This window comes from Lepidothrix coronata, unplaced genomic scaffold (genome assembly GCF_001604755.1).
Source record: "Lepidothrix coronata isolate B3197 unplaced genomic scaffold, Lepidothrix_coronata-1.0 Scaffold229, whole genome shotgun sequence".
In the NCBI taxonomy this organism is placed as follows: Eukaryota; Metazoa; Chordata; class Aves; order Passeriformes; family Pipridae; genus Lepidothrix; species Lepidothrix coronata.
The window spans coordinates 1-24,891 of NW_016690409.1; the positions used below are offsets into that span (position 1 = coordinate 1).

A 24,891-nucleotide genomic window follows, 5' to 3' on the forward strand; every position below is an offset into this window, starting at 1 on the left:
CCCGGACCCTCACAGGACCCCTCACAGGGTCCCCGGTCCCGGACCCTCACAGGACCCCTCACAGGATTCCCGGTCCCGGCCCCTCACGGGACCTCGCGCTTCTGCCCAGCGCGGACGCGCGCGCGCCTGCGCCCCCAAGCGGGCGGACACTGCCGAGCGCCGGGCGGAAATACCCGAAAGCTTTACGGAAACTGCCGAGCAGGCTCGGCGGGACTCCCCGAGCGGCGGCGGAAAGGCCCGAGCGGGCGGCGGGAGGAGCCGATCGGGGTCGGGCGCTCGGCGCTCGACCGGCCGCGCCTGGCGGCCCGTTGTGCAGTGTCACGCCATGAAGCAGGACGGGCCCCGCCGCCGCGGCGACAAGGCCAAGGCACCCCCCGAGGGACCCCCGCCCGCGCCCCCCGACGTCGAGATGCACGAGGAGGCGGCCCCGGCGGCCCCCGAGGCGGCGGGCGAGCGGCAGCCGCAGAGGGAGCTGGACGCCATCACGCTGGAGGGTGAGGGGGGGGAGGTCTCTGTGATGGGGGGTCTGAGAGGGGACTGGGGGATCGTGAGGGAGAGAGGGAGCAGGGACAGCTTGGACGGACATCTGGGAGGGGTCCTGGGAGAGAGGGTGATGGGGGGAGGGGGTTGGGGGGCTACGGGAGCCCTGGAGGAGTTTTGGGGGGAGTCTCAGTGGAGGGGGGCTGGAAAGGGTGTTGGGGCAGGGGAATGGGGGAATCGGTGTGGGGAGGGGAGTTGGGGGGCGGCCCTGAGGGAAAGGGAGCTGGGAGGTGGGGGGGGGGGGCGTCACTGTGAGGAAAAGGAGATTGGAGGTGTGTTTTTGGGGAGGGTCACTGTGTGCAAAGGGGCTTGGGGGGGCTCTGTGAAGGAAAGGGATAGGGAGAGGTGTTTTGTGGAGATCCCTGGGAGGATGGGCTGTGAGGGACAGGGGAGCTGCTGGCCTGCTGTGGTGGGACCCTGTGGGGTGCAGAGAGGGGCTGGAGCCCCTGGGGAGGAGGGAGAAGGCTCTGGGAGGGTCTCCCCAGTCCCCTACTCCGAGCAGGGACAGGTCAGGTCACCGGGGACACCGAAGCCCCAGGGCAGCAGGACAGGGGAGACCCAGCCCTGGGGTGCCCTGGCAGAGGATTTGGGGTGAGGGGTGTCCGTGTGCCCCCCACAGACATCAAGGAGCACGTGAAGCAGCTGGAGAAGGCGGTGTCGGGGAAGGAGCCGCGCTACGTCCTGCGGGCCCTGCGGGCTCTGCCCTCCACCTCCCGCCGCCTCAACCCCAACGTGCTGCACAAGGCCATCCACGGCTTCTTCACCTCCAACTGCACCCTCAGGGACTTCCTGCTCGGGTTCCTGGAGGAGGTACGGGCAGGGACGGGACAGGACACCTGCCCCCAGTGCTGCCCCCAGCTCGGGGGTCCCAGCACGGGAAGGATGGAGAGCTGTTGGAGTGAGGAGGCACCAAGATGATCAGAGGGATGGGGCACCTCTGCTCTGAGGAAAGACTGAGAGAATTGGGATAATTCAGCTTGGAGAAGACAAGGTTTAGGGATGACTTAACTGTGGCCTCCCAGTACCTGAAGGAGCCGACAGGAAAGATGAGGAGAAACTATTTACAAGGGTCTGCAGTGACAGGACAAGGGGGAATGGCTTCACACTGACGGCTGGGGGGCACTGGGGGCACAGCCCAGCTGCTCAGGAGCATGTGTGATTGGGGACAGGACACTGCAGCCCTGGGCAGGGATGGGACTGTCATGAGAGCAGCCTGGGCTGGCTCCTGTCACATCCTGACAGGGATGAGGATGTGTCCCCTCTGTTCCCTCAGTCCATGGACACGGAAGCTGAGCTGCAGTTCCGCCCGCGGACGGGGAAAGCGGCCTCAGCCCCTCTCCTGCCAGAGGTGGAGACCTACCTGCAGCTCCTGCTCGTCATCTACCTGATGAACAGCAAGAGGTACCCTGAGGTGAGACCCCCAAGCTGATCCCACTGTCCTCCTGCTCCTCAGGAGCCTCAGGGACCACCTGGCTCTGCCCCACACTGTGCCCTCATCCCAGGGGTGTTGGGAGGCCACCTCACAGCCTGGATGGTTTCTGCCCCTCTAAGGATCAATCCCCCTGCTCTGACCTCCCTTCCCCTCCCGCAGGCTCAGAAAGTGTCCGATGATCTGATGCAGAAGATCAGCTCCCAGAACCGCCGGGCCCTGGACCTGGTGGTGGCCAAGTGCTACTATTACCACTCCCGGATCTACGAGTTCCTGAACAAGCTCGACGTGGTCCGGAGGTGGGATGGGCCCTGCGGGTGGGCTGTCCCCGAGCTCGGTCCCCCCGTTTGCTCCCTGACTCCCTGTGCCACCCCCCAGCTTCCTTCACGCGCGGCTCCGCACGGCCACGCTGCGCCACGACGCCGACGGCCAGGCCACGCTGCTCAACCTGCTCCTGAGGAATTACCTCCACTACAACCTCTACGACCAGGCCGAGAAGCTCGTCTCCAAGTCCGTGTTCCCCGAGCAGGCCAACAACAACGAGTGGGCTCGGTACCTGTACTACACAGGTGAGCGTGTCCCACCCAGGGGAGCCGCCCCCGCCCCCCGGCTCCGCTTCCCTGGAAACCCCTTTGAGCAGCTGGAGATGGGGCTTCCAGGCAGGATTTGGAGCCCCGTGCGCGCGGGTCGGGTTGGATTCACTTGGGTGGCTTTCCCCACCCGCCCCGTGTGGGCGCAGGGCGGATCAAGGCCATCCAGCTGGAATACTCGGAGGCGCGGCGGACCATGACCAACGCCCTGCGCAAGGCGCCGCAGCACACGGCCGTGGGCTTCAAACAGACGGTGAGGGGGGATGGCGTGGCACCCCCCGGGGCTGGGACCCCTCAGGTTTGGGATCTCCCAGGGAGTCAGGCCTTGTAGGGGTGATGGGTGCAGGATCTCCCAGGTTTAGGACCCTCCAGGAACAGATCCAGGACCTACTGGGTTGTCAGGCCTTATGGAGTCAGGTCTGGGACCTGCCCCAGGTTGGGACCTTCCAAGGCCAGATCCAGGACCCCCCCGAGTTGGGCTCTGGAACCTCCCAGGTTTGGGACCTCCTGGGGTTGGGACTTCCCAGTGTATCAAGCCCCATGGGGACAGCTTTGGGACCGCCCGGGGTGTTGGGCCCTGCAGGGAAAATGAGTGTGGGACCTCCCAGGTTTGGAACTTCCCAGGGACAGATCTGGGACCTCCTGGGCCCCTCAGGGATGGGAATGGGTTCAGGACTTCCTGGAGTTGGGCCCCACAGGGACAGGGATGGTTTCAGGCCCCGCAGGGACTCACCCAGGGTCTCGTTCTGCCCCAGGTGCACAAGCTGCTCATCGTGGTGGAGCTGCTGCTCGGGGAAATCCCAGACAGGCTGCAGTTCCGGCAGCCCTCGCTCAAGCGCTCGCTCATGCCCTACTTCCTGCTGACCCAGGGTATGGCCTTCTGTCCCTCCCTGTCCCATAGAGCCATGGAATGCCCTGAGTGGGAAGGCACCCAAAGGGAGGTCTCTTCTCTCCCCTTGGTGGGACTCAGATGCAGATGCCACTTGGGAAGGAGGAGGAGGAGGAGGAGGAAGGGAGTCAGCCCTGCCTCACACTCCCTGTCCTTTCTCCTTCCCCCATTCCCACCTTCTCCCCTCCAGCTGTCAGGACGGGGAACCTGGCCAAGTTCAACCAAGTCCTTGACCAGTTTGGGGACAAGTTCCAGGCAGATGGCACCTACACCCTCATCATCCGGCTGAGGCACAACGTCATCAAGACAGGTAAGGGGGTGTTTGGGGTCCCCCCAGACGATGCCATGGTCCCAGGGGGCTGCATCCCGCTGTCCCTGCAGGTGTCCGGATGATCAGCCTCTCCTACTCCCGCATCTCCCTGGCTGACATCGCCCAGAAGCTGCAGCTGGACAGCCCGGAGGACGCCGAGTTCATCGTCGCCAAGGTATCAGCACGGGGGGTCCCGGGGTGCCCACAGCCCCCCGCTCTGCCCTGTCCCCCCGCGCTCCCTCCCTGTGGCACCACCGTGTCCGGCTGGAGGCCTTTCCGGGGAGAGCTGGGGACGCTCCGTGCACCACATCCCGAGCCCTGGGGGACACGCCGTGCCCTGCCCCTGCCCGCAGGCCATCCGGGACGGCGTGATCGAGGCCAGCATCAACCACGAGAAGGGCTACGTCCAGTCCAAGGAGATGATCGACATCTATTCGACCCGGGAGCCCCAGCTGGCCTTCCACCAGCGCATCTCCTTCTGCCTCGACATCCACAACATGTCCGTGAAGGTGAGCACAGCCTGGCCCCACGTCCCTGAGGGCAGGGGACAGCCCTGGGGACAGCGGGACACAGCCCCAGGCTGGCTCAGCTCAGAGCTCCTCCTCCTCCCTTTCTCCAGGCCATGAGGTTCCCACCCAAATCGTACAACAAGGACTTGGAATCTGCAGAGGTGAGGTCTCACCCGGGTCCCTGCGGCCACGGGAAGGACGTGGCTCCTGTCCCCACCTGCCACCAACCTCTGCCTTCCAGGAGCGCCGGGAGCGTGAGCAGCAGGACCTGGAGTTCGCCAAGGAGATGGCAGAGGACGACGACGACGGTTTTCCGTGACCCTGGGCCCTGGCTGTGTTTTTTATTTGTCCCTCGGGCAGATGGTGGCTGAGCAGGGCACCCCCAGCCCCCCTTTTATAAATCCCTGCATGTCTGTACTGTGGGAGGGGACACAGGGGGTTCCCTGGGCCCACAGCCCCCAAACCCCTGCACCCACGGCGGGACCCCCTCCCCAATAAACATCCCTGGAAGGATCCCTGTGGTGATGTCAGAGCCGGTGCTGGGGGGGCTGCGGGGGGAGCGGGGCTGGAGCGGGCAGGGGGCAGGAGCGGGGGCTCCGCCAGAGCCCCCCCATCTCCCGCGACAGCAACGGGGTCAAACTTTGTTAAACTTCAATTACGAATTTTAAAATAAAAGACGGAAAAACACCAGCCTGGGCGGCTCCTGCCGTGGGTTTGTTGGGGTGGGGAGGGGGCACAGGGCTGGAGACCTCTGTGGGGAAAGGCACAGGGCCAGGCTGGGCCCCCCTTGTGCCCCACAACCCCAGCCCCGGGGGGTGACAGTGACAGGGGATGTGTAGCCACCCCAGGTGGATCCTGCCGGTATCTGGGGTCAGTCCTCTGGGAAAATCCGGGAATTCCCCAGCACACCCATGCCGGGACAGGGGCCAGGGCTGAGGGTCAAGTGTGAGGCTGCCCCAGCCCATCCCTGCTCCAGGGGCCCCTGGGGGAGACCAGGGAAGGCGAGAGCCCAGCCGAGGGGGACAGCCAGGGCTGGCACTGGGGACTCAGGGACACCCCAGGAGCGCTGACGTGTTGGCAGAGGGAAGGGGACGAGGATTCCCAGCTTGGGCCACGTGAAGAGGAAGGGTGGTCACGAGGCTGAAACAGCGGGGTGAGAGCCCAGGACAGTCCCTAGGGCCGGGCTGGGCTGCTCAAGGCCCATGTGGGGGATTGTGGTGCCCCAGCTCCACCCCCCACCCCCCAACACCCACAGAGTTTCGAGTCCGAAACCACTTCCTTCCTTGGAAAGCTGACGGGGGCTTTGGGCCCCACCAGGCGCTGATTCAACCACCCCCCCTCCACAATTCCTGAAAGCACCAACCTGCTGAGAGGGCAGCTCCGCTCCGGGGTGATCCTGTGGGCCCTCGGGGTCCCTGCGGTCCAGGGGGACCACACCGGGTCCCTCCATGGCCACCAGCTTCCCCTGACTCCTGGGAGGGCACAGGCAAAGCTGGGAGGGGCTGTTGCTTCCCAAAATCCCACAACAGTCCCCACTGCCACGGTCCTCTCACGCAGTCCGAGGGCAGAACACTTGGTGCTCACAGGTTCTGAGGGGAGGTCGGCCTTAGGTTCCAGAGGGAACAGCTGGCTCTGTTTTGTGCCCACGGATTGGCTGCAGCTGATGGGGGTTCGTTTCCCAGCTGGAGGTGGGAGCAGCTCTCGGGGCTGGTGCTGTGGCTGTGCCCCACAAACTGCACCCCCCGAAGTGTAGCCCATGGGCTGTGCCCCACAAACTGCACCCCACGAAGTGTAGCCCATGGGCTGTACCCCACCGGGTGTGTGGCCCATCCCCACGCCCACCAAGGTCTGCAACATGCAGGAATGGGGTTCCCTGTCCCCATCCCTGTCCCCACAGCCCCCAGGAGGACAGGGATGGGACCCTGCCAGAGGTCAGGGGCACAGAGTGAGTCCCCTCAGCTCGGCACTGCCCCAGGGTCACCCTGCCTAGGGCTGGGGGGGGGAGTAGGTGCCTCCCTGCCCCGTCCAGCCCGTGCCGGACAGGAGCCGATCCAGCTGGCACCGGCCCAAGGGATCATCCTGGAAGGACTTGCGGGAACCAGCACGAGCCAAAATTCCCACGTCAGCGTGGCAGGGCCGGGAAGGGCCATCCCAGACCTGGGGCTGCCCTGGAAGCCTCTTCCCTGAAGGGCAGGGCGTGTTGGCCCCTTCCAGGGGGAGGGGGGTCAGCCTGATGCAGCTGCTGCACATGGGGGACACTGTGCACAACCTGGCCCCACAGCGCCCAGCAGGGCAGGATGTGACCCCAGGGTGCTGCACCGGGCAGCCACAGCCCTGGGGAGGTGCCTGGACAGGGTCACACCTTGGCCACCTCCGGCTGGTGCCACCACAGTGAAGGGCACAGAGTCAGAATCACAGGACATTCTGAGGTGGAAGGGACCCACAGGGGCCATCGAGTCCCACTTTCCAGTCACATCACCAGCACCCGCCCTGGCGCTGGGGTGAGGGGCTGGGGCAGCTGGGGGGGTGATCCCCACATGGAACAGGGATGGACATGATCCCGGAGTGACACCAGCAGCGGGAAGCCACCGTCCCCTTGCCTGGTCACCTGTGAATGACCCTGAAGCAACCCTGCGAGTGACCCTGCGAGTGACCCTCTGAGTGACCCTCTGAGTGACCCTCTGAGTGACCTCACTGCACTGGGTTCTGACCAGCACAGTGAGAGCCCTGGGAGCAGGTTAATGAGTCACCAATGCCCCACCAGCCCCGTCCTGGCACCCACCTTGGTGCCAGGGCTGAGCCGGGCACCCGCAGCCACACCGAGGGGCAGCGCTGCCCACTCGCCCCGGGAAAGCCCCGTGGTGTGGGCCCGGCCGAGCGCCCGGTTCCCGAGATCTGAAAGCTGTGATTAAGGCAATGAAGCAATCGGGGCGGTTGCAACGTCGGTGAGAATCCCCGGGGCCCGCACTATAAATGCCCTGATCGATGAGCAGAGCCGGGCAGGACAGAGGGAGGCCGGGCTGGGCTGGGCTGGGCTGCTCTGAACTGAGGAGAAGACACCGAGCCGGGCACCCACCATGTGCTCCCTCACCCGTGAGTACCTGGCACCCGCTGCAGCCCCCACTGCTCCCACTGCTCCCACACCTCCTGCTGCTCCCACTGCTCCCACTGCTCCCATTGAACCCACAGCCCCCATTGCTCCCACAGCCCCCACATCTCTCACTGCTCCTGTTGCTCCCATTGTACCCACTTCACTCACAGCCCCCACTGCACCTACAGTGCCCAATTCCCCCAGAGCACCCATAAATCCATCCTTTCTGTAGCACCTGCTGCACCCACACACCCAGAGCCCCCCAGCACTGCCCCATGGCCTGTGGGATGCAGGGAGTGCCCGTCCCTCTTCCCATTCAGGAGTCTCTGCCCCTTTCCCAGCCCGCGCTGGTGCCCCCATCTCTTTTGGGGGGGTTCTGGTTGCTGACCCCACCCTGGGCACGGGGTCGGGGTCCCCGGGGTGTCGGGTGGGCTCTGAGCTGTTGTCCCTGCAGGTGGGCTGGCGCTGCTGGGCGTGCTGCTGTGGGCACCGTGGTGGGCACTGCACGGGGCACCGCTGCCCGAGCTCTCCGGGGACCAGGACTTCCAGCTCTTCCTGCAGAGGAACCTCGAGTTCACCCGCAAGGTCCGCGGGGATGTGGCCGCGCTGCAGCGCATGGTGGTGAGTCCCACAGAGGGGGGACGGTGGAACCTCCGGGGTCACAGACAAGGCTCTGCAGGGCTGGGAGCCTGTGGGGTCCTCAGGGCTGAGCCCTGGGGTCCTGGGGTCCACCGGGGGCACTTAGGGACTCCCCTGGGCACACACCAGCCAGGGCAGCCAACACTGGTGGCAGGTCCACTCCATCCCCTCCCTCCTTCTGGCTGGGCTGTGAGGGGGGTCCCACACCCCAGGAATGGGATGTCAGGGGGTGTCGGGGTCCTCTGGCCATCCTGACACCGTCCCCCTTGCCCGCAGTGTGACACCTTCCAGCTGTGCAAGGAGGAAGAGCTGCTGCTGGTGCGGCAGGACCTGGACATCGCGCAGGTGCCACTGGAGCAGTGCCACAGCCGCTCCTTCCAGGTGGTGAGTGCAGCCCACCCCTGCCAGGACCTGGCAGGTCTCAGCCCCGCTGGCTCTGCCACAGCTCAGGGCACCCCAGAACCCCCCATGGTCCCGCTGACCGTGCTGTGCCCACCACAGGAGACCTGTTTCAACCAGATCCGCGCCGGGCTCCGCGTCTACCACGGCTCCCTGGCCGCTGTGAGGGACCTGCTGCCCGGCCATGCCGGGCTGGTGGAGACCCTGCAGCTGGACACGGCCAACCTGTCCTCCAACATCCAGCAGCAGGTGAGGGGGATAGGGGTTTGGGGGGATTGGGTGGGCACGGCAGGGGCTGAATCCCCAGGGATGGGTGGGCATGGTGGGCACTGTATCCCCAGGAAGGGCATGTGGGGGCAGGAGGGCTGCATTCCTGGGGCACAGGGAGGGCCCAGCAGGGACACTCCGCATCCCCGGGATGCCTCCGCGCTCCCAGGGTGTCTCTGAGCCCGGAGCTGATTCCGCTGCCTCTGCCCGTCTGCAGATGGAGGACCTGGGCCTGGCCACAGTGACATACCCCACGGAGAACCCGGACCCCCTGCCCACCTTCTCCTCCCACTTCCACCACCAAGTCGGTGGTTTCTTCATCCTGGCCAACTTCCAGCGGTTCCTGGAGACGGCGTACCGGGCTCTGCGGCACCTCGCCCGCCTCTGACCCCTGTTCGTGGATGTCCCACCCGAGGGACATCCCAGGAGCGCCCCGTTTTCTGCTTATTTAATATTTATGGCTATTTAATATTTATCTGGCCGGGGATGCTCCCGCTCCGGGGGGTCCCCGTGGTGGATCCATGCACGGGTATCTGTGCAGCATCACCCTTGTTTAATATTTAAACACAAGCGTATCTCTGCTACGAGGTTCGGGAGCTGGGCCGAGCCCCCGCGGCTGCCGCGGCACCGCCTGTGCCTCAGTTTCCCCACGGTTTGTGCTGCAGGGTCCCACCTGCAGCATCCCACGGGAAACCTCCTTCATCCGAGGATGAGGATGCTCCAGAGCAGCATCTCCCTGCCTGGGCTGCAGCCTACAGGGCCACATCTGATGGGTGTTATTTCCAGTAATTAATATTTATTAGCCATTAGGGAAGGAGGGGAGGATGGAAATGTCGGGGGGATGCAACCCAGCCACAACGAGGCTTTTCTGGGGAGCACCAGCGCTTGTGGGGGGGCTGTCTCTGGTCTGTCCCCCTTCCCTGCTAAATTCGGGGTATTTATTGCAGTTTAACTTATTTGTGCCCATCCCTGGCCGGGAGGAGCTGCTTGGACGTGGTCCCATCCCCTGAGCCTGACGCAGCCCCGGTCCCGTGGCCGTGTGGGAGCTGCGGGTGCGGGGGCGGCGGGTTTTGTACTCTATTTATTGCTGCAGTTGGGTCAGCCCCGAGGAACACACGCTACTTTTTTTTTTTTATTATTTGTGATAAAAATGGAAATAAACTCTATTTTTGCTCTGTCCTGCTGTCTCCTGCCTGCTTGGGGGGGAAGTGGAGTGACCGGGCATGGGGACACGGGGACAGAGAACAGGGGACCAGAGAATGGGGCACTTGGGGCTGGGCTGTGGCTCCCAGTGTCGGCTCAGTGGTGCACAGTGCCACTGGAAACCAACCCCCCCTGGTGCCCCCACACCATGGCCTGAGCCCCCTGAGGGCCGGGAGGCACCCGTGGGGCATCTGCTTCCTCCCACCCCCGGCAGCATCACTTGGGCAAGAGCTGATTCCTAGAAAGCTCCGGAAGCCACCCGCGCTGGGAGGACCCACCCACCCCTCCGCTGCTGCTGCCACAGGGGGAATCTGCTCCAGAGCTGCCTCAGGATGTGCCCAGAGCCCTCCCAGAGCGACCACAGTGGGACGAGGCTTCCAGCAGTGAGGACGGCAGGGTGCCTGTGGCAGGGTGGATGGACAAACGGATGTGGCAATGTCAGGAGACCCCTGGGCATCTCCCTGCCCCAGAAAGCCCCTGCAGCCACCCCCAGCCTCGCCCAGCCCGGGCTGTCCCTGAGTTCCTCAGCTCCACCAGATCCCTTTCCTCCCACCGGGCCCACGCTCAGGTCCTGTGACCACCAGCATCCCTCGCCACACTCATCCCAGCCCCACAGGGACAGAGCCCAGGGCCAGTGGGGGCCAGTGGGAGGAGTTCCTGCCTCCCCCAGACTTCCCAGCCCTGGGAAGGGGCTGGTACAAGGCCAGAGCCCGATGACCAGGCTCTCATTGTCAGGGAGAAGCCCTCGCTCCCAGGCATTTGGCCACACACCCCCCCATGGGCAGCAGCTCCCTCCTTCCTCTCCCACCTCGTGGGTGCTTACGGAAAAACCCCCTTTCCCCGCTCCAGGCCCTTCCTGGAAGGGGAAGCGCCAGTGCCAACGCCAGGCACGGTGCTGTCGAGGCAAATATTGACAGAGCCGGGAAGGCCACGAGCGCCGGGTCCTGCTCTTTGCTCCGGGCTAACGGTAAAGAGCCGCCCCTGGGCGAGCAGCGGTGCCCAGGCAGGTCGGTGCCAGCTCAGCGTGGCACTCACACGGGTGTCAGGCCTGGTGAGGCCATCCCAGCCCATCCTAGTGCGTGCCACAGCTCTGTTAGCTGCCCCACCCACCCCCACGGCCGCTCTGCACCTGCCCTGGACCAGGGATGAACCCATGGGAGCAGTGGGAAAGCAGCTCCCTCCCTGAAGGCCAAGGACCAGCCAGCACCCACAGCTACCCCCAGTGCATTGGGATCTCTCCCTCCAGAAAACCCGGGAGCAGCCAGGAGTGAGCTGGGAACTCCACCAGTGCCGAGGGGGCAGAGGCACAGCCCGGTCCCAGAGCTGCGGTGCCCAGAGGGAAGGGCTGGTGCCCGCTGGCTCCACTTCCCCCTCAATGAGTGAAGGGGCAGAGGCACAGCCACCCCGGCCCTGCCACCCCCTCAGGGTTGGGGGTTGGTGACACTCCAAGAGGATTCACCGCCGGAGCAGCTGACGGGGTGTGGGGACAGTCCTGGGGGAGCCTGTCCCAGCACGGGGCCGGTGCAGTGCCGGTGAGGCCACGGTTACTCACTGGCCACCAGTGCTTGCGCTCGCCTCGGCCTGAACTCACACTCACAGGGAGGAATTCCAGCAAGAACTCAAACTCACGGGGAGGAATTCCAGCAAGAACTCACACTCACATGGAGGAATTCCCAACAAGAGCCTGCTTGTGGCCGACAGCACAGCAAGGAAGCATCCCTGCTCCACCCAGTGCAGCATGGAACACTCCAGGGGTCTGGGACAGGGAGAATGGAATTCAACCCCCTTCCCAGCACAGGGCTTGGCCACTGACTCCCCCATCACCCCCCGAAACAAGGGATTTTGGGGAGCCCCAGGACCCCAGACAGAGATGAGGCAAAACCTGGTTCTACAAAAGGACTGAATTATTTATAGAATAGAAAAAATCATGGGGGCGTCTCATTCTCGAAGCCCTCACGAGGCAGCACAGGGATGGCTCTGGGCACTGAGGGAGCAGCCCATGGGCGGGGCGAGGCCAAGCTGCAGTGACAGAAGCCATCCCAGGCATCCAGGTTGGCAGGGAGGTGCCCAGGATGCTCAGGGATGTGCCCTGGGCAGGCACTGTCCCCTCACAGCGCAGCAATGGCCTTGGCAGCGACGCGGCGGCCCAGGGGCAGGCTGAGGTCGGTGATGGCCAGCACGATTTTGGGGCTGGACATGGTGGACACCTTCACCAGCTCCGAAACCTGCCCAGGGGCACAGGAGAAGCACAGTGAGTGTCCCCAGAGATGGAGACAGGCAAGGCAGGCTGCAGGACCCCCAGATGTGCCCCTGTCCCGTGGGACCCCAGCACACCCCCAAGCAGGGACAGAAATGTCACAGCCACAGGGCTCACCATGGTGAAGGGCATGAACTGGAGGATGCTCCCACGGCTGCCCTGCTCCAGGCACTCCACACACTCCTCCATGAACCACTGGACAAACTGGGTGTGGGTGCCAGCTGTCTTGGCCCCCAGGATGGAAGAGATGAGCAGGAAGAGGTTTGCTGTGGGGACAGGGACAGATCAACAATCAGGTCAGTTCTGGGGGGCTGGGGGTGGCCCACACCTCCCACTGGTGCCCCAGCCTGGCTGGATGTGACCCCACAGACCCACCCCCACCTTACCCAGCACGCGGTTGAGCGGGTCCCTCATGCTGACAGTGTGGAGCTGGGAAGCAGAGAGTGAGCTGCTCATGGAGCGATCTGTGGGCAGCAGAACAGGCGTCAGGAACAGCCTCTTGGCTGTGCCAGTGTGCCCACCCTGGCCAGCTCTAGCCACTTAAGGTGACCCAGCTCCAGGAGGGGCTTTGCCACAAGTGACTCCGTGGAGTGGAAGATGTTTGGGCCCCCCATACCCTAACTGAGTCTGAGGCACCCCAGAAACACAGCACAGTCTGTGCCACGTCCCCCCTGCCAGCTCCCACAGAGCCAAGAGCCCGGGGGGGATCCCCAGGCTGCTCCCAGGGGATGTCAGGATCAGGAGAGAGGAAGAGCAGCAACACACACGTTGCACATCCTGTGTGAGAGTCAGATGTTCAACAGCTGCACAGCAGCTCTGCAATCTCACTGTCAGGGTGCAGTCCAGCTACCAGAGCTGAGGCACGTCCAAATCTAGCAGCAAATCCCGGGATAGACCAGGGGGCTTGAGCTGCCCCCAGTTGGGCGCTTCTGTAGGAGGAACTGGGCCAGCTCCGCTCCAACAGGATGAAAGTGCCCTGGGAAGGCTCTTGTGCAGACCCCATGGTCCACAGCTCCTGCCTAAACCAGCAGGACCCACCTTGTGCTGCTCTTGAGGATGCTCACCAAAAAAAGAAAGCCCTCCCACACTTTTCTCATGGAATCACATGAGTTATGTGGCCGCTGCAGGAAGCAGTGTTTCCACATCACTGCAGAAAACAGCCCAAAAAAGTCCTGAATGTCGCTGGGAAGAGGTGGGACTGCCTCAGGAGTTAAAAAAAGATAAGTGAGATAAAGGGAAAAGCCCATATTTCGACAGTAAAGAAACCAGAGGTCAATGGATGTGTCGAAAACTAATAACTGAAGAGCACATTCGGGATAAGGGGAGAAACAATGACCAGGAAAGGTCCTGACTCACTGCCCAGGAGTGTGGACAACGCACATGGGAGCCATGACAGCACCCGCCAGGCAGGACATGGACCACCAGAGCTGTCGCAACCTGTGACACCACAGGGACACGGATGTGTTCCAAGGCTCTGCTCACAGCACTGGAATGTCAGGATTTGGCCTCAGACATCAGGAATGTCACCTCCAGCTCTGGTCCCACACAGGGTGGCTGGGGGGACATGGCTCTCAAAGGCCCCCTGAGCCCCTCGGGTGTGGGGTGCTGGGCTGGGGGGCACCAGCATGGAGAGAAGGTGTAACCTCACCCCTTGAAGTTGTTCAGATCAGAGAAATAAAGAGTTTTGCCTTTCCCTTTTCCAGGATAACTGAAATAACACTTGAGGGCTCTAAATCCTCACCCGGCCAGTTTGGGAAGGGAAGAGGTTTTGCTCAAATACACATTTCACACCCAAAAAGAACAGCAAGGCAGGATGGTGCCCTCCCAGGAGTCACCCCCACCCCATTCCCCACACTTACTGGGGCTGGAGAGGATGTTGGAATCCTCCTCGTTGGAGCTCAGCAGGCGCATGAGCTTGGAGGGCTGCGTGTCGTCCAGCGGGAACAGGCTGATGTAATCCTGGGGGAAAGAAAGAGGGGGTTCAGCCCCACCAGCCCCTCACTGAGGGGGGTGTCCTGGCCCACCCTGGGCCCAGGACCATGATCTCTGTTCACTCACAGCATCCCAACCTGGGCAGGACACATCCAGACCAGCTCATTACAGACCCTTCTCCAGGAAAGAGAAGGAAACCCCTGGATTTTAAGGTCAAAAGACCTCAGAGAGCCCAGAGAAGCTGGGCAGGGAGTCTGGTCTAACCCACCAACTCCTGCCACCCTCCCCTCCCAGGACACTGCTGCTTTTGGGCAAAAAGAGCCCCCTGCCAACCCCTGCTCCACACCAGACACACCTCGATGTCCTCCCGGTGCCGCTTCTTCTGCCGGGCCGAGGCCTGGCCCTTGTTGTGGGAGGAGTAGGAGCTCAGGGCACACCACACAGAGAGCCTGGGGACAGAGCAGAGACACAGCCAGGTGCTGCCAGCCCACCTGAGGATGAGGTGTGAGCCCAGGGATGGGACACAGCAGGTCCCTCCTCAGAGGGGAACAGCAGGGAATGGACTCAGAGTGGGAACTGCCAGCACTGTGCCAGGCACAGGGAGGGATTTGAGTGTCTGGGACCTCCATCCCAGCATCTCCCCACCTCCCCAGCCAGGCTCCCCCAAGGACAGTCTCCTGTGAGTCTGGGGTCTTACTTGGCCAGGGCCTTCCCGGGGGGGTCCATGAGGGTGTGCCACTTGGAGGAGTCCGTCAGCAGGTTGGGCAGGATGTGGCCCAGCAGCGTCAGCGTCAGCTGCTGCATGTCCAGGGAGGGGGGCACGGGCAGGGTTGGGCCTGCCCCCTCCCCTCCAGTGCCCAGCAGTCAGCCCAGGGACACCAAGGGCACTGGGAGCACAGACCAGACCCATCGTTCCCGCCGTGGCACTGGGGGTCCCTCCTGCCCCCCCATACCTTGACCAGGTTGTTGCAGAACCAGTAGACCCCCCCCATGTGCAGCAGGGTGTCGAAGATGTGGATGGAGCGGCTGTCGACCCAGCCCTTCTCCAGCACCTTGGTGAACACGCTGGTCAGCACCTCCTTGATGGGCTTCTTGGGGGGCAGGAGATTCCAGTAGGGAATGGTGTCCATGCCCGTGGAAGGGAACTTGATCTGCGTGGCCGTTTGCTGCAGGACGTCGGCACACATGTGCTCCAGGATGGAGCTCATGATCACCACGCTGCAGAGGAGAGACGGGATCAGGAGGGAACTGGGAAGGGGGGCAGGAGACACGGCACTGGGAAGGGGAAGCAGGGCAGGGAACGGCATGGCAGTGGGAGGCAGGAGCAGGGCAGGGACAGGCTGTGCCCGAGCTCACCGCTCGTTGTAGAACTGGAGCGTGTTCTCCCCGTACAGGGGGGTCGCGAGCTGCCGGATCATCTGCAGGGACTTCTCCCGCTCGTCCAGGCCCAGCATGCGGACGTGGGCCACCAGCCAGGCCACGGCACACACTGCCATGCTGCACACCTTCCCCTTGATGTTGTCCGTGATTTTCTAGGAGAGGAGATGGAGCAGAGGATGAGCACAGACGGGTGGATGCTCAGGAATCACCTCCCAGGGCTGTGGGTCCCAATTGCGGGGTCCAAGCCCTTCCCTCCTCCATGGGTGACGTCCCTGCCAGTCCCACTGCCAGCCAGTGGGTCAGGGCAGCATCACAGGGCTGAAGCCACATCAGTTCCCCCCTCGCAAGTCTCAGTGAGCTCCAAGGCAGCTGCAGGAGAACAGGGGACCCTGGAGCATCTCGACCCCTGGCCCCTCCTTAGGACACAGCACGGCCCCGCTCTGCCCCCCACCAGCCCCACCTGGATGGACTCAAAGGTGAGGACACCGTTCTCCCAGGCATTGAGGATCTCCAGGATGGCAGCTGAGATGCTCAGACACACCTCGTGCCACTTCATCTGCCTGTCAGGGAAGAGGTGGGGGGTTCAGGCACGGCCACAGGGCCAGGGAAGCTGGGGTGGGGGCTCACGGGTGGGCTCTTACACCAGCTTCATCTCAGAGGAGTTGTTGAGGAGGGCGACCAGGGACTCCACCTTGGTGGAATCCGGGCGGAAGCAGGGGTGGTCGGGGTTGAGGATCTTCCCCTCCTCGGGCATGCAGGTCAGCATCCAGGTCTCGAAGAAGGGCACCTCGCCTGGAGGGTTCGAATCCGACAGGATCACCTGGAAAGGAGCCGGCACGGGGTCTGCATCCCGCAGGGACCCTGCTGGGGACCCCACCCGGGGTGAGACCCCCACTCTGGGGTGAGACCCCCACCCTGGGGTGCTCATGGCCGGGGGAACAGCGCCGCCCTGTGGCCCGGAGGGAGAAACAGGCACTGGTCAGCCCCCAGTAAGGCACTGGTCAGCCCCCAGTAAGGCACTGGTTTCCGCTCTGTGGGCTGTGGTTTCTCCCATTACGAGAGGGCTCCCCAGGAGACCAAGGTCCAGCTCAGAGGAGGAGAGATGCCAGACCAGGACCAACCCTGGGGTCACCATGTCCTGCCCCAAAGGGTCCCGTGTCCCCCACCTCCGTGAGCTGTGCTCAGGGTCCCCAGTGCCGGGGTCACACAGCCCAGCTGGGAGGGTCTTGGGGGGGCCACAAGCTGGGAATCCCACATGTCACTTCCTCCTCTCAGCCTGTGTCACCCAGGGGATGCTATTTTTGTCCAGAAAAAGTTTTGCACATCTGTTCAGCAGCAGCTGAGCAGGAAAGTCACAGGACTGGGACAGGGGATGAGACCTCATCGGACAGCCCCGGGCACGTCCCCCGTGCCAGGAGCCCCCTCCCCGCTCCCCAGGGCCAGCTGGGCAGGGCCCCTCTCTCCCCCTCTCCGCATTCCCAGTGTTTCAGTATCGTTTCTGCTCCCAACACACACAGATGTTGAAACTCGAAAAATTTTCACGCAACCAAAGTGCCGTTTCCCGAGCGGGGCTGAGAGTTCCTCCTCGGATGGGGGAGGGCTGACATCATCTGGCTGTGTGACCCCCCCCCAGCCAAACAGGGCCAAACTGGAGGGGCAGCACTGGGGAAAGCCCAGGGAGCTCAGAGCCAGCCCGGGGAAGCTGCAGAAGCAGCATTCCCACCGATCCCACTGTCCACAAATGGAGCACAGTCCAAGCCCTCAGGGAGGTGACAGCCAGTCCTCCTCCACCACTTAGAGGCCATGGAGCCCCGGGGACAGATTTCCAGGTGACAGGCACTGGGTGCTGTGCCCCAGGCAGTGTGGTGGCTGCACGGACAGTGGGGAAAGCAGGGACAGCAGGGACAGGGGCAGGCTGGCCACTAGAGGAGGCTGGCAGGCTGCAGCAGCAAGGAGGCTGTTCTGGTGAGAGCCCCTCAGAGGATCCAGCCCCACCCAGCCCCATCCATCCCCTTGCAGGATCCAGCCCCATCCATCCCCTTGCAGGATCCAGCCCCATCCATCCCCTTGCAGGATCCAGCCCCATCCATCCCCTTGCAGGATCCAGCCCCTCAGAGGATCCTTACCTCTGAGCCGTAGGTCTGGGCCACGTGGCACAACATGAGGAAGGAGATGTCGAAGAGCAGGGCTCGCACTGAGCCGCTCTTGGCTGAGGGAGGAGAAACAAAGACCTTGGGGGTCTCCAGCCTCAGCACAAGGATGAAGGCAGGACCCCGCGAGTGCAGGGGCCAGGACCTGCTCCCCTCAGGCAGCTTTTGTAACCCCCCCAGTGCTTGTGTGTAAATGAGAGGATGTGCCAAGTGCCTCCCCCTATCCTGCCTCTGCTCGAGCCCCCAAAGCAGCTCTGGCCTCCTCTGGGCCACCCCCTCGCCATGGAAGGTCAGAGCACTCCACAAGTTTCATCACACACACACGGAGTCAGAGTCCTTATCTGGGCTGTGCTGACACATCACCCCTTCCAGGGAGGGAGCCAAGGGGCCCCCAGGCTCGGCTGGGGAGAGGGAGCCCTTCCCCTGCAAGCAGGGAACACCCACATTCGGGATGGACACACACGTGAGAGCAGCGGGTCCCCAGGAACTCAGAGCCCCGCTGGCACATGGCCACGTGCCCCTGTGCCCCCTCCCCACCGGCACCCCCAGCCGGGCCTGGCACAGCTCAGTTCGCTCTGGCCCCACAGCCAGTCCCAGTTTAATCCAGCCAGGCCCCAGAGCATCCCAGCACGTGGCAGTGGGGGGGGCCCAGCTCAGATCCCCCCACGCACGAGCACACACGCACTTACAGATTTCTCCGGTGATTTGCTTGGTGAATTCGTTCAGCCTGCAGGGGCAAAGAGTGGCAGCGAAGCGTTATCACTCCAACAGGCCAATTCCTACCCCTGAGACAAGCAGGGGCTGCCCTGCCTGCAGACCCCTCCCTGCACCCCATCCCAGCACAGAGGGGCAGGAGAAGCTGGGCCCAGCCCCACAGACACCCTCCAGCACCACAGGGACAAACCACCTCCTCCCTGTCTCCACTCCCTGCAGCCAAACAGGTCTGGCCACGCTGCTTGTCCCCACACCCACAGCCCTCCCCAGAGCCAGCCCTGCCAGTTGTGTGGGGGTTTCAGAGCACAGACCCCCAAACTGCTCCCCTGTGCACCCATGGGGGCTGGTGTGGGCTGAGCCCTCAGGGGAGTCCATCACACAGCCCCACGTGTGCTGTGCGTGTGTTGTAACCAGGACACGGGTGTCTGGGGACAGAAGGGACACACAGCCCTGGATCCAGGGCTCTGCCAGGGCCTTCAGTTCTCTGAACACCTCAAAACAACCTGGCTCTGATCCTCTGCCCTGTTCATGCAGAGGCAAAATGGGGTGCTGTGGGGTGCAGCCTCCCTATGATCCCAGCCCTCCCAGTGCTCCACTGGGCCAGAGGCACATCCAGCCCTGTGTGGGGGGCAGCTTGGGGGGCTGCCCATTCCCCCGTGGGCACCAAGGATGGTGCCATCCAGGTGGACACTCACTTGACAAACTTCCGAGCAAAGGATTTCAGCTTGCCCGTGGCTGCTGCCGCTGCCAGCAGCAAGTCCAGGCTCTTCCCAGACAGCATGTGACCCAGGACCCCCAGCAAGCCCTCGGGGGACTTGGAGTGATCTGCATCCATGGTCTACAACCAAAAAAAGTAAGAGGAAAGAGAAGTCACGGGGAACATGTGCTACAGAGCAGCAGTAAAACTCCAGCTTGGGGAGCAGGGACTCAGAGGGTTTGGGGGAGGTGGGATGGAGCCCTCCGTGCCCCTGGTACTGGCAGAAAAACATCCCCTGTCACTGAGCAGCAGCAAAACAACCAGAGTGACACGGGGACACAGGGAGTCCCCGGGGACCGGGGGAGATGCACGTGGGGAGCGGCTGAGCGGGATGGGCAGAGCTGGCTGGGCTCAGGCTGCTGGCACTGATGACATGCCACCTGACAGCTCCTCCAGCCTCCCAGGAGGGAGGAGGGGAGCTCCTGGGATCCATGGCAGAGCATCAAAGCTGGGAGTGATTCCTCTGCTCCACCACCCCAGCGCAGAGGGAGATCAGGCGCCTCCCAGCCACCCCAGCTGCCTGGTGCAACTGGTACTGCTGGGAAGGGACTCTGGGGCCAAGCCCAGCCTGCCCAGCACGGCTGCAGGAGAGGACTCACCTTCAGGATGTTGGTGACAGTGGGCTCAGCCCTCAGGATGAGCCCTGGGTTTGGCTGGATGTTGGCATTCTCGGCAGATTTCAAGCACGGAGAGTTTTCCTTGTCCGCTGTCCTGAGGGACCCCGAAGAAGGGCCAGTGAGCAGGAATCCATCACCCTGCCTTCCTCCTCCCACCCACTGGCACCCTCAAGGGAAAGCCACCGCCTCAGGCCACCACCAGCTGCCACTCTGAGGGGACAGACACCACCTGTACCCAACCTGTAACCAAAAGCAATGCCCCATCCCCCGGGCCGCCGTGCCCCAGCCACAGAAGCTGCTCCCTCATGCCTCCCCAAAACAAGGTGCTCCAGCCCCACTTTCGGGGGTTACCCAGACTTTGGAGGGGCTGTACCGTTTGTCGATCAGGTTGGTCTTGTTGGCCTCGGAGAGCAGCCCCTGCTTGCTGCACTCCTGCAGGAGCAGGCTTATGCAGTTGCAGCTGGAAGAGAGAGCAGAGCCCTAGCCTGAAGCACAGCATTCCTGTCACCCCAGGCAGTGTCACAGGGCAAGGGGACTCCCAAGCTGCCCTCCTGGGCCCGCTCCCACCCCTCTGAGGATGCTGCAGGGCCCAGAGCAGCTCTGGGTGTCACACAGCATCACCCACACTCAGCTGTCACATACTCGCTGCCTCACTCATGTGGCAGCGCCAACTCCTCAGGAAGGAGGAACTGGATCAGAAACTAAACCAGCCTTGCCAGGACCCTGCACCGAGGACAGGGTGGCTGTGGCATGGGGCCACATGTGAGCCCTGGCCACAGCGAGCACTCACTTGCAGCGCTGGTCGGCTTTGTCAAGCAGAGGGGTCAGCTTGAGCAGGAACTCGAAGGCACAGTTCACATCCTCGGTGAAATCCTGCCGAGCACAAAGCCCAGCACTCAGCCTGGGATGCTCCCAACACACCCCCACCTCCCCCTCCCACTGCCTGCTCTTTTAGGGAAGGTTCTTGGGACATGGACCATTTCCCCACAGAGCTCCAGCCAGGCACCAGCCCCACGGTGACACAGCTCACATGGTGACACACAGCCCTCATGGATGGCCCTCCAGACTCACCCTGTCCCCTTGGGGATACTTCTTGAGTTTAACCAGGACTTGGGGCATCTGAAAGACACGGGGCATGGTGTGACACTGGAGAAGACCCCACTCCACAGCCGGGGCCCCCCAGCAGCACCAGCCCAGACCAACACAGCTGCACAGAGCTGCTCTCCCAGCCTGGGGCCAGGAGCGTTTCTGGAGCAGTCTGTGCACCCAGGGGACCTGGTGCCCCTGTTCCCCTCCAGAGTTCTTCCACCACCACCCAGAGCCACATTTAGCATAGAATCATGGAATGGTTTAGGTTGAAGGGACCCTAAATTACACCCCTTTCCATGGGCAAGGACACCTTCCACTATCCCAGGCTGCTCCAAGCCCCATCCAACCTGGCCTTGGACACTTTCAGGGATGGGGCAGCCACAGCTTCTCTGGGCAACCCGTGCCAGGGCCTCTCCCCTCACAGGGAAGAACTTCTTCCCAAAATCTAATCTAAATCTACTCACTTTCATTTCTCCTACAACACCCCAGAAGAACTAACTCCGCCAAACAAAGTGGGGCTGAGCTGAAAGGAGGCCCCTGGACAGCAAAGCTGATGTTCAGCAGGTGGCAGGAGGGCTAGGGCGGGCTCAGGTGGAGTGGGTTGGACTCTGAGGGGCACACTGTGGGGTGTGGGGGCACCCCAAGGGGCATTCTGCAGTGGGGGAGGACTAATTGCTCTGGCAGAGCTCAGGGCTCAGCAGGAGCCGGGTGTGCAGGGAAAGGGCAGTGACAGGCACAGGGCTCAGAGCAGGGCTGGGATGGGCCCTACCTTCAGGAAGGTGAAGGCTGTCCACTTGAGCTCCTCCGTGCCCTCGGGGCACTCGATGAGGCCCACAAAACAGGCCTTCCAGATCTCCAGCACGAAGAGCGGGGAGGGGATGCACTGCAGGGCACACACACAGACCCCCTCAGTGATGGGTTGGCAGCAAAGCACATCCCCCACCCCCCTCAGCCAAACCCTGAACCCCTGCGACAGTGTTGATGCGCTCCCGCTGCTCCCTTGGAGCAGGATCAGCACAGGCAGGCACAGCACGGAGCCCTGGCTGTGGCCCCAGGCCACCTGAGCAGGAGAACACGCTGTCACTTCTGTACCTGCATCCTCTTCACCATCATGAGCTGCTCCACCAGCGGCTGAGTCTCCCCTGTGAGGTTCATGGTCCCCTCCAGCAGCACCACGGCGTGCACGGTGGGGAACCCGGTCTTGTTCAGCTGCTCCGAGTGGACCGAGAGCATGGTGGGGATGCTGGGTGGGAGGGGACAGCTCAGGGTCACTGGGGCCCTGCAGGGACAGATTCCTGCTCCTCCTGTCCCACTCTCATTCCCTGGCCAAGCCTCTGACCTTTGCTGCCCTGTGTCTCCCTGGGGCAGGACAGCCTGGAGCACCTGTGCCTGGGATCTCCAAGGCACAGCCAAGACCCTGGGACCTGGGAGCAGTTCCAGGGTGATAAGGAGCAGGAATGGCAGCTCTGGTGTGACCAGAGCAGCTGAGGAATGGTAAAGAGCCCCAGGTCACCAGAGGAGCAAGCCCTGGGTCATCACTTGCCCTGTCCCCTCTCCTCTGGTCAGCCCCAGCCCACTGCCAGAGCACGGATCCAAGCTGGAAAGGGACAGGGAAGCAGGGAGCCAGCATGGAGAGAGGCAGGAGGCTCTCAGCCCTCAGAGCAAGGAATGTGGGAGAGCCAGAGTGGGGCTCAGACCCATTTTGCCCCCCAAGCCCACGAAGCAGCAGCACACAGCCACCTCTTGATGAGGGACACGCAGTCGTCAGCCTGGCTCCGCAGCGGGGACGTGCCAAGGTTGTTCAGGTTCTCCCCCAGCTTGATGAGGGACTGCTCCACAGTGCTCCAGGAGGCTGGGGAGGGAGGACAGGGATTCAGACGGGGGACAGGGACACATGGAAAAGCTGGGCAGGCTGGCTCCAAGGCCCACAGCAGCACAGAGGGGCTGAAGAGGCTGGGGGTCCCTGCTGGTGCTGCCAGCCCAAACCGACGGTCTGTGTGCCCAAATCAAGGGTCTGCGAGCTCAAGCCAAGTGTCTGTGTGCCCCCAGCAGCTCCTGCCTCAGGCCCAGCCTGGCACAGCCTCCTGGCAAGACATGGGCACAGCCGAAGGCGCGGGGCTGTGCCAGGCTGGCAGAGCACAGGGCTCGCCACGCGCCCAGGAACAGCTCACGCAGCCTCCACATTAATTCTGCTCCTCTTCCAAGGGCAGCACGGAGGGGAGGGGGCAGAGGGTGGCACGGAGCCAGGGAGGAGAGACGGTTACAGCAACAGGGCTGGAAGATGGATAGGCTTGGAGCCGCAGGGACAATGCGGCAGGAGCCGGGCAGGGGGAAGGGAGAGGTGGCAGTGCCACCTCCGCAGGGGTAGGGACATACACGTCTCCTCCAGCTTGGCGATGTGGATCAGGGCGCGGTTCTTGGTGCTGCTGAGCACCTTCTCCAGCCGCTCCAGGCACATCTTCAGCTGGTTCTCGGCCGCCGCCTGCTCCAGGGGCTCCTTCACCTTCTCGGCGTAGAAGGCGGCGCAGCGCAGGAGCCAGGTGAGGGCACTCAGCAGCGCCCGGCACAGGCTGATGCACTCCTCAGCCTTCCCGTGGCAGCTGGAAGGGGAGGAAAATGGGAATGTGCTCACTGTGTGCTGGGAAACTGAGGCACAGACACGGGGTAGGCTGGGGAACCCAAATTCAGGTCCTCCACTCCCACCCAGCTCCTTTGCTGTAGATCCCAACCTGCTCATCCCACCAGCATTCCCGCCGTGCTGGGGGGAAGGACCCACCCCCCCATCCACCCGGCGCAGCCTCCTCGCTGGCCAACTCCACTACAGGGAAACTTTCCAAGCTTCTAATCAAATTATCTTGCTAAGAGAGGCTCAGCATCGATCAGTGCTCTGCGAGAGGTGAACGCTTTCCCCTCCTGATGCACAAATCATCGGGGCCAGAAGTTTTGATCAAATTAAGCAGAGGATCAGAGCAGGCAGGAGCGGATTAAGGGCCGGCTCTGCAGTTGGCCAGCGACAGCTCCTTGTCAACATCTGTCACTGATGCATATTCATTGCTGCTGCTTCATTTCATTTCATTGAAGGGCTGCTACCTTCAGCCTTCCTCCTCCCTCTGTCCCTCTGGCCTCCCAGAAGAGGCTGTCAGGGGTTAACAGGAAGATTTCTGAGCTTTCTAAAAAAGTTTTTGTGGCCTGAATTGTCTGGACTCCCCTGGGTCCTGCAACACCAGCGGAAGAGCATGAAGCAAAACAAGGCAGCGCCTGGGGCAGCGCAGGCAGGACCAGACAGGGCCATGCAGACAGGGCCTGGAAAGCTGCAGAGGGAAAGCAAACACTCCAAGGGGACAGAGACCCTCGGGCCACGGGGCTTACACCCACCCCACCTACCTGAGCGGGGCAGGAATACCACAGCAAGGTTTATCCCAGAGTAGGGGCAGGGGCTTCCTGCAGCTTCCTATGAAGCTGGTGGGGGTTGGATTCCCTCCGCTCTCCCCTTGCTGGCGGCAACTTGGGAATGGGAGCTGGAGGGGGAATTTGCCCTTAACTGCCAGGGTGAGGATCCCGGGATCAGCCAGCCCCCACCAGCTCCCAATGCTGCCCATGGCACAGCCAGGATCGAGGTGGCAGCACTGGAACAGTCACATCATACCTGAGGCGGTCACAGAACATGTCCATGATCTCCAGCAGCGACTGGACACACAGATCCCGGGAGAAGTCATCGAACTAGAGCAGGGGAACACGAAGGGATTTCAGATGGGGGCTGCCCAGCTCCGGCAGCTCCCAAAACACCCTCAAGCCCTCCCTCCAGGGCTGGGCCAGGCGCTGCGGCCGCAGGACACTCGCCCTGGCAGCCACCCAGAAGCCACTTGAATGAGAAGTAGGTCAGGGTTGTCTGTCGGCCAGGTCATGCCCTCCCAGGGTGGCAGGGCTGGGGCCGGGCTTTCTCCGCAGCCTCGGGCCGGGGCTGTGCTGCCCTGACGCCGCGGTGGTGGCCGGGTGCCAGCCCCCTGCCCACCCCCGGCCCGGCAGGGCTGGCAGCGCCAACAGCCCGGCTGGCCGCGGGGCTGGGGGGCGGGGGGCGGCAGAAGCGCGGTCCCCCCCTCCTCCCGGAGCAGATGGGGAGCCCCGCCGG

The 24,891-nt window shown here is 63.2% G+C and overlaps 3 protein-coding genes across 3 annotated transcripts in view; 2 read left to right on the plus strand and 1 right to left on the minus strand.

Annotated features, from left to right (window-relative positions):
• The first annotated feature begins 302 nt into the window (after positions 1-302).
• On the plus strand, positions 303-4,608 carry PSMD3 (proteasome 26S subunit, non-ATPase 3). The gene is made up of 12 exons (XM_017834216.1): positions 303-494; positions 1,160-1,350; positions 1,814-1,951; positions 2,132-2,268; positions 2,348-2,538; positions 2,709-2,812; positions 3,315-3,429; positions 3,639-3,758; positions 3,830-3,933; positions 4,112-4,267; positions 4,378-4,428; positions 4,509-4,608. Exons 1-12 carry the CDS (start codon positions 326-328, stop codon positions 4,584-4,586), a joined length of 1,554 nt encoding a protein of 517 aa, XP_017689705.1. The 5' UTR covers positions 303-325; the 3' UTR covers positions 4,587-4,608.
• Positions 4,609-7,344: 2,736 nt separating this feature from the next.
• CSF3 (colony stimulating factor 3) lies at positions 7,345-9,051 on the plus strand. Its single transcript, XM_017834052.1, has 5 exons — positions 7,345-7,360; positions 7,813-7,979; positions 8,274-8,381; positions 8,499-8,645; positions 8,881-9,051. The coding sequence occupies exons 1-5, from the start codon at positions 7,345-7,347 to the stop codon at positions 9,049-9,051; spliced, it is 609 nt and encodes a 202-aa protein (XP_017689541.1).
• Positions 9,052-11,749: 2,698 nt separating this feature from the next.
• Positions 11,750-24,891, minus strand: part of MED24 (mediator complex subunit 24) — a 17,586-nt gene continuing 4,444 nt past the window's right edge. The window contains exons 5-26 of the mRNA XM_017834210.1: positions 24,409-24,482; positions 23,139-23,362; positions 22,503-22,614; positions 21,855-22,005; positions 21,532-21,645; positions 20,745-20,792; positions 20,464-20,546; positions 20,047-20,133; positions 19,656-19,767; positions 18,995-19,137; positions 18,275-18,312; positions 17,562-17,644; positions 16,077-16,255; positions 15,896-15,995; positions 15,412-15,587; positions 14,981-15,273; positions 14,753-14,891; positions 14,411-14,504; positions 13,983-14,082; positions 12,510-12,587; positions 12,241-12,389; positions 11,750-12,091 (exon numbers count right to left, since the gene is read on the minus strand). Coding sequence (XP_017689699.1) covers positions 11,975-12,091; positions 12,241-12,389; positions 12,510-12,587; positions 13,983-14,082; positions 14,411-14,504; positions 14,753-14,891; positions 14,981-15,273; positions 15,412-15,587; positions 15,896-15,995; positions 16,077-16,255; positions 17,562-17,644; positions 18,275-18,312; positions 18,995-19,137; positions 19,656-19,767; positions 20,047-20,133; positions 20,464-20,546; positions 20,745-20,792; positions 21,532-21,645; positions 21,855-22,005; positions 22,503-22,614; positions 23,139-23,362; positions 24,409-24,482 — 2,694 coding nt within the window. The 3' untranslated portion in view covers positions 11,750-11,974. The remainder of the gene's footprint in view (positions 12,092-12,240; positions 12,390-12,509; positions 12,588-13,982; positions 14,083-14,410; positions 14,505-14,752; positions 14,892-14,980; positions 15,274-15,411; positions 15,588-15,895; positions 15,996-16,076; positions 16,256-17,561; positions 17,645-18,274; positions 18,313-18,994; positions 19,138-19,655; positions 19,768-20,046; positions 20,134-20,463; positions 20,547-20,744; positions 20,793-21,531; positions 21,646-21,854; positions 22,006-22,502; positions 22,615-23,138; positions 23,363-24,408; positions 24,483-24,891) is intronic.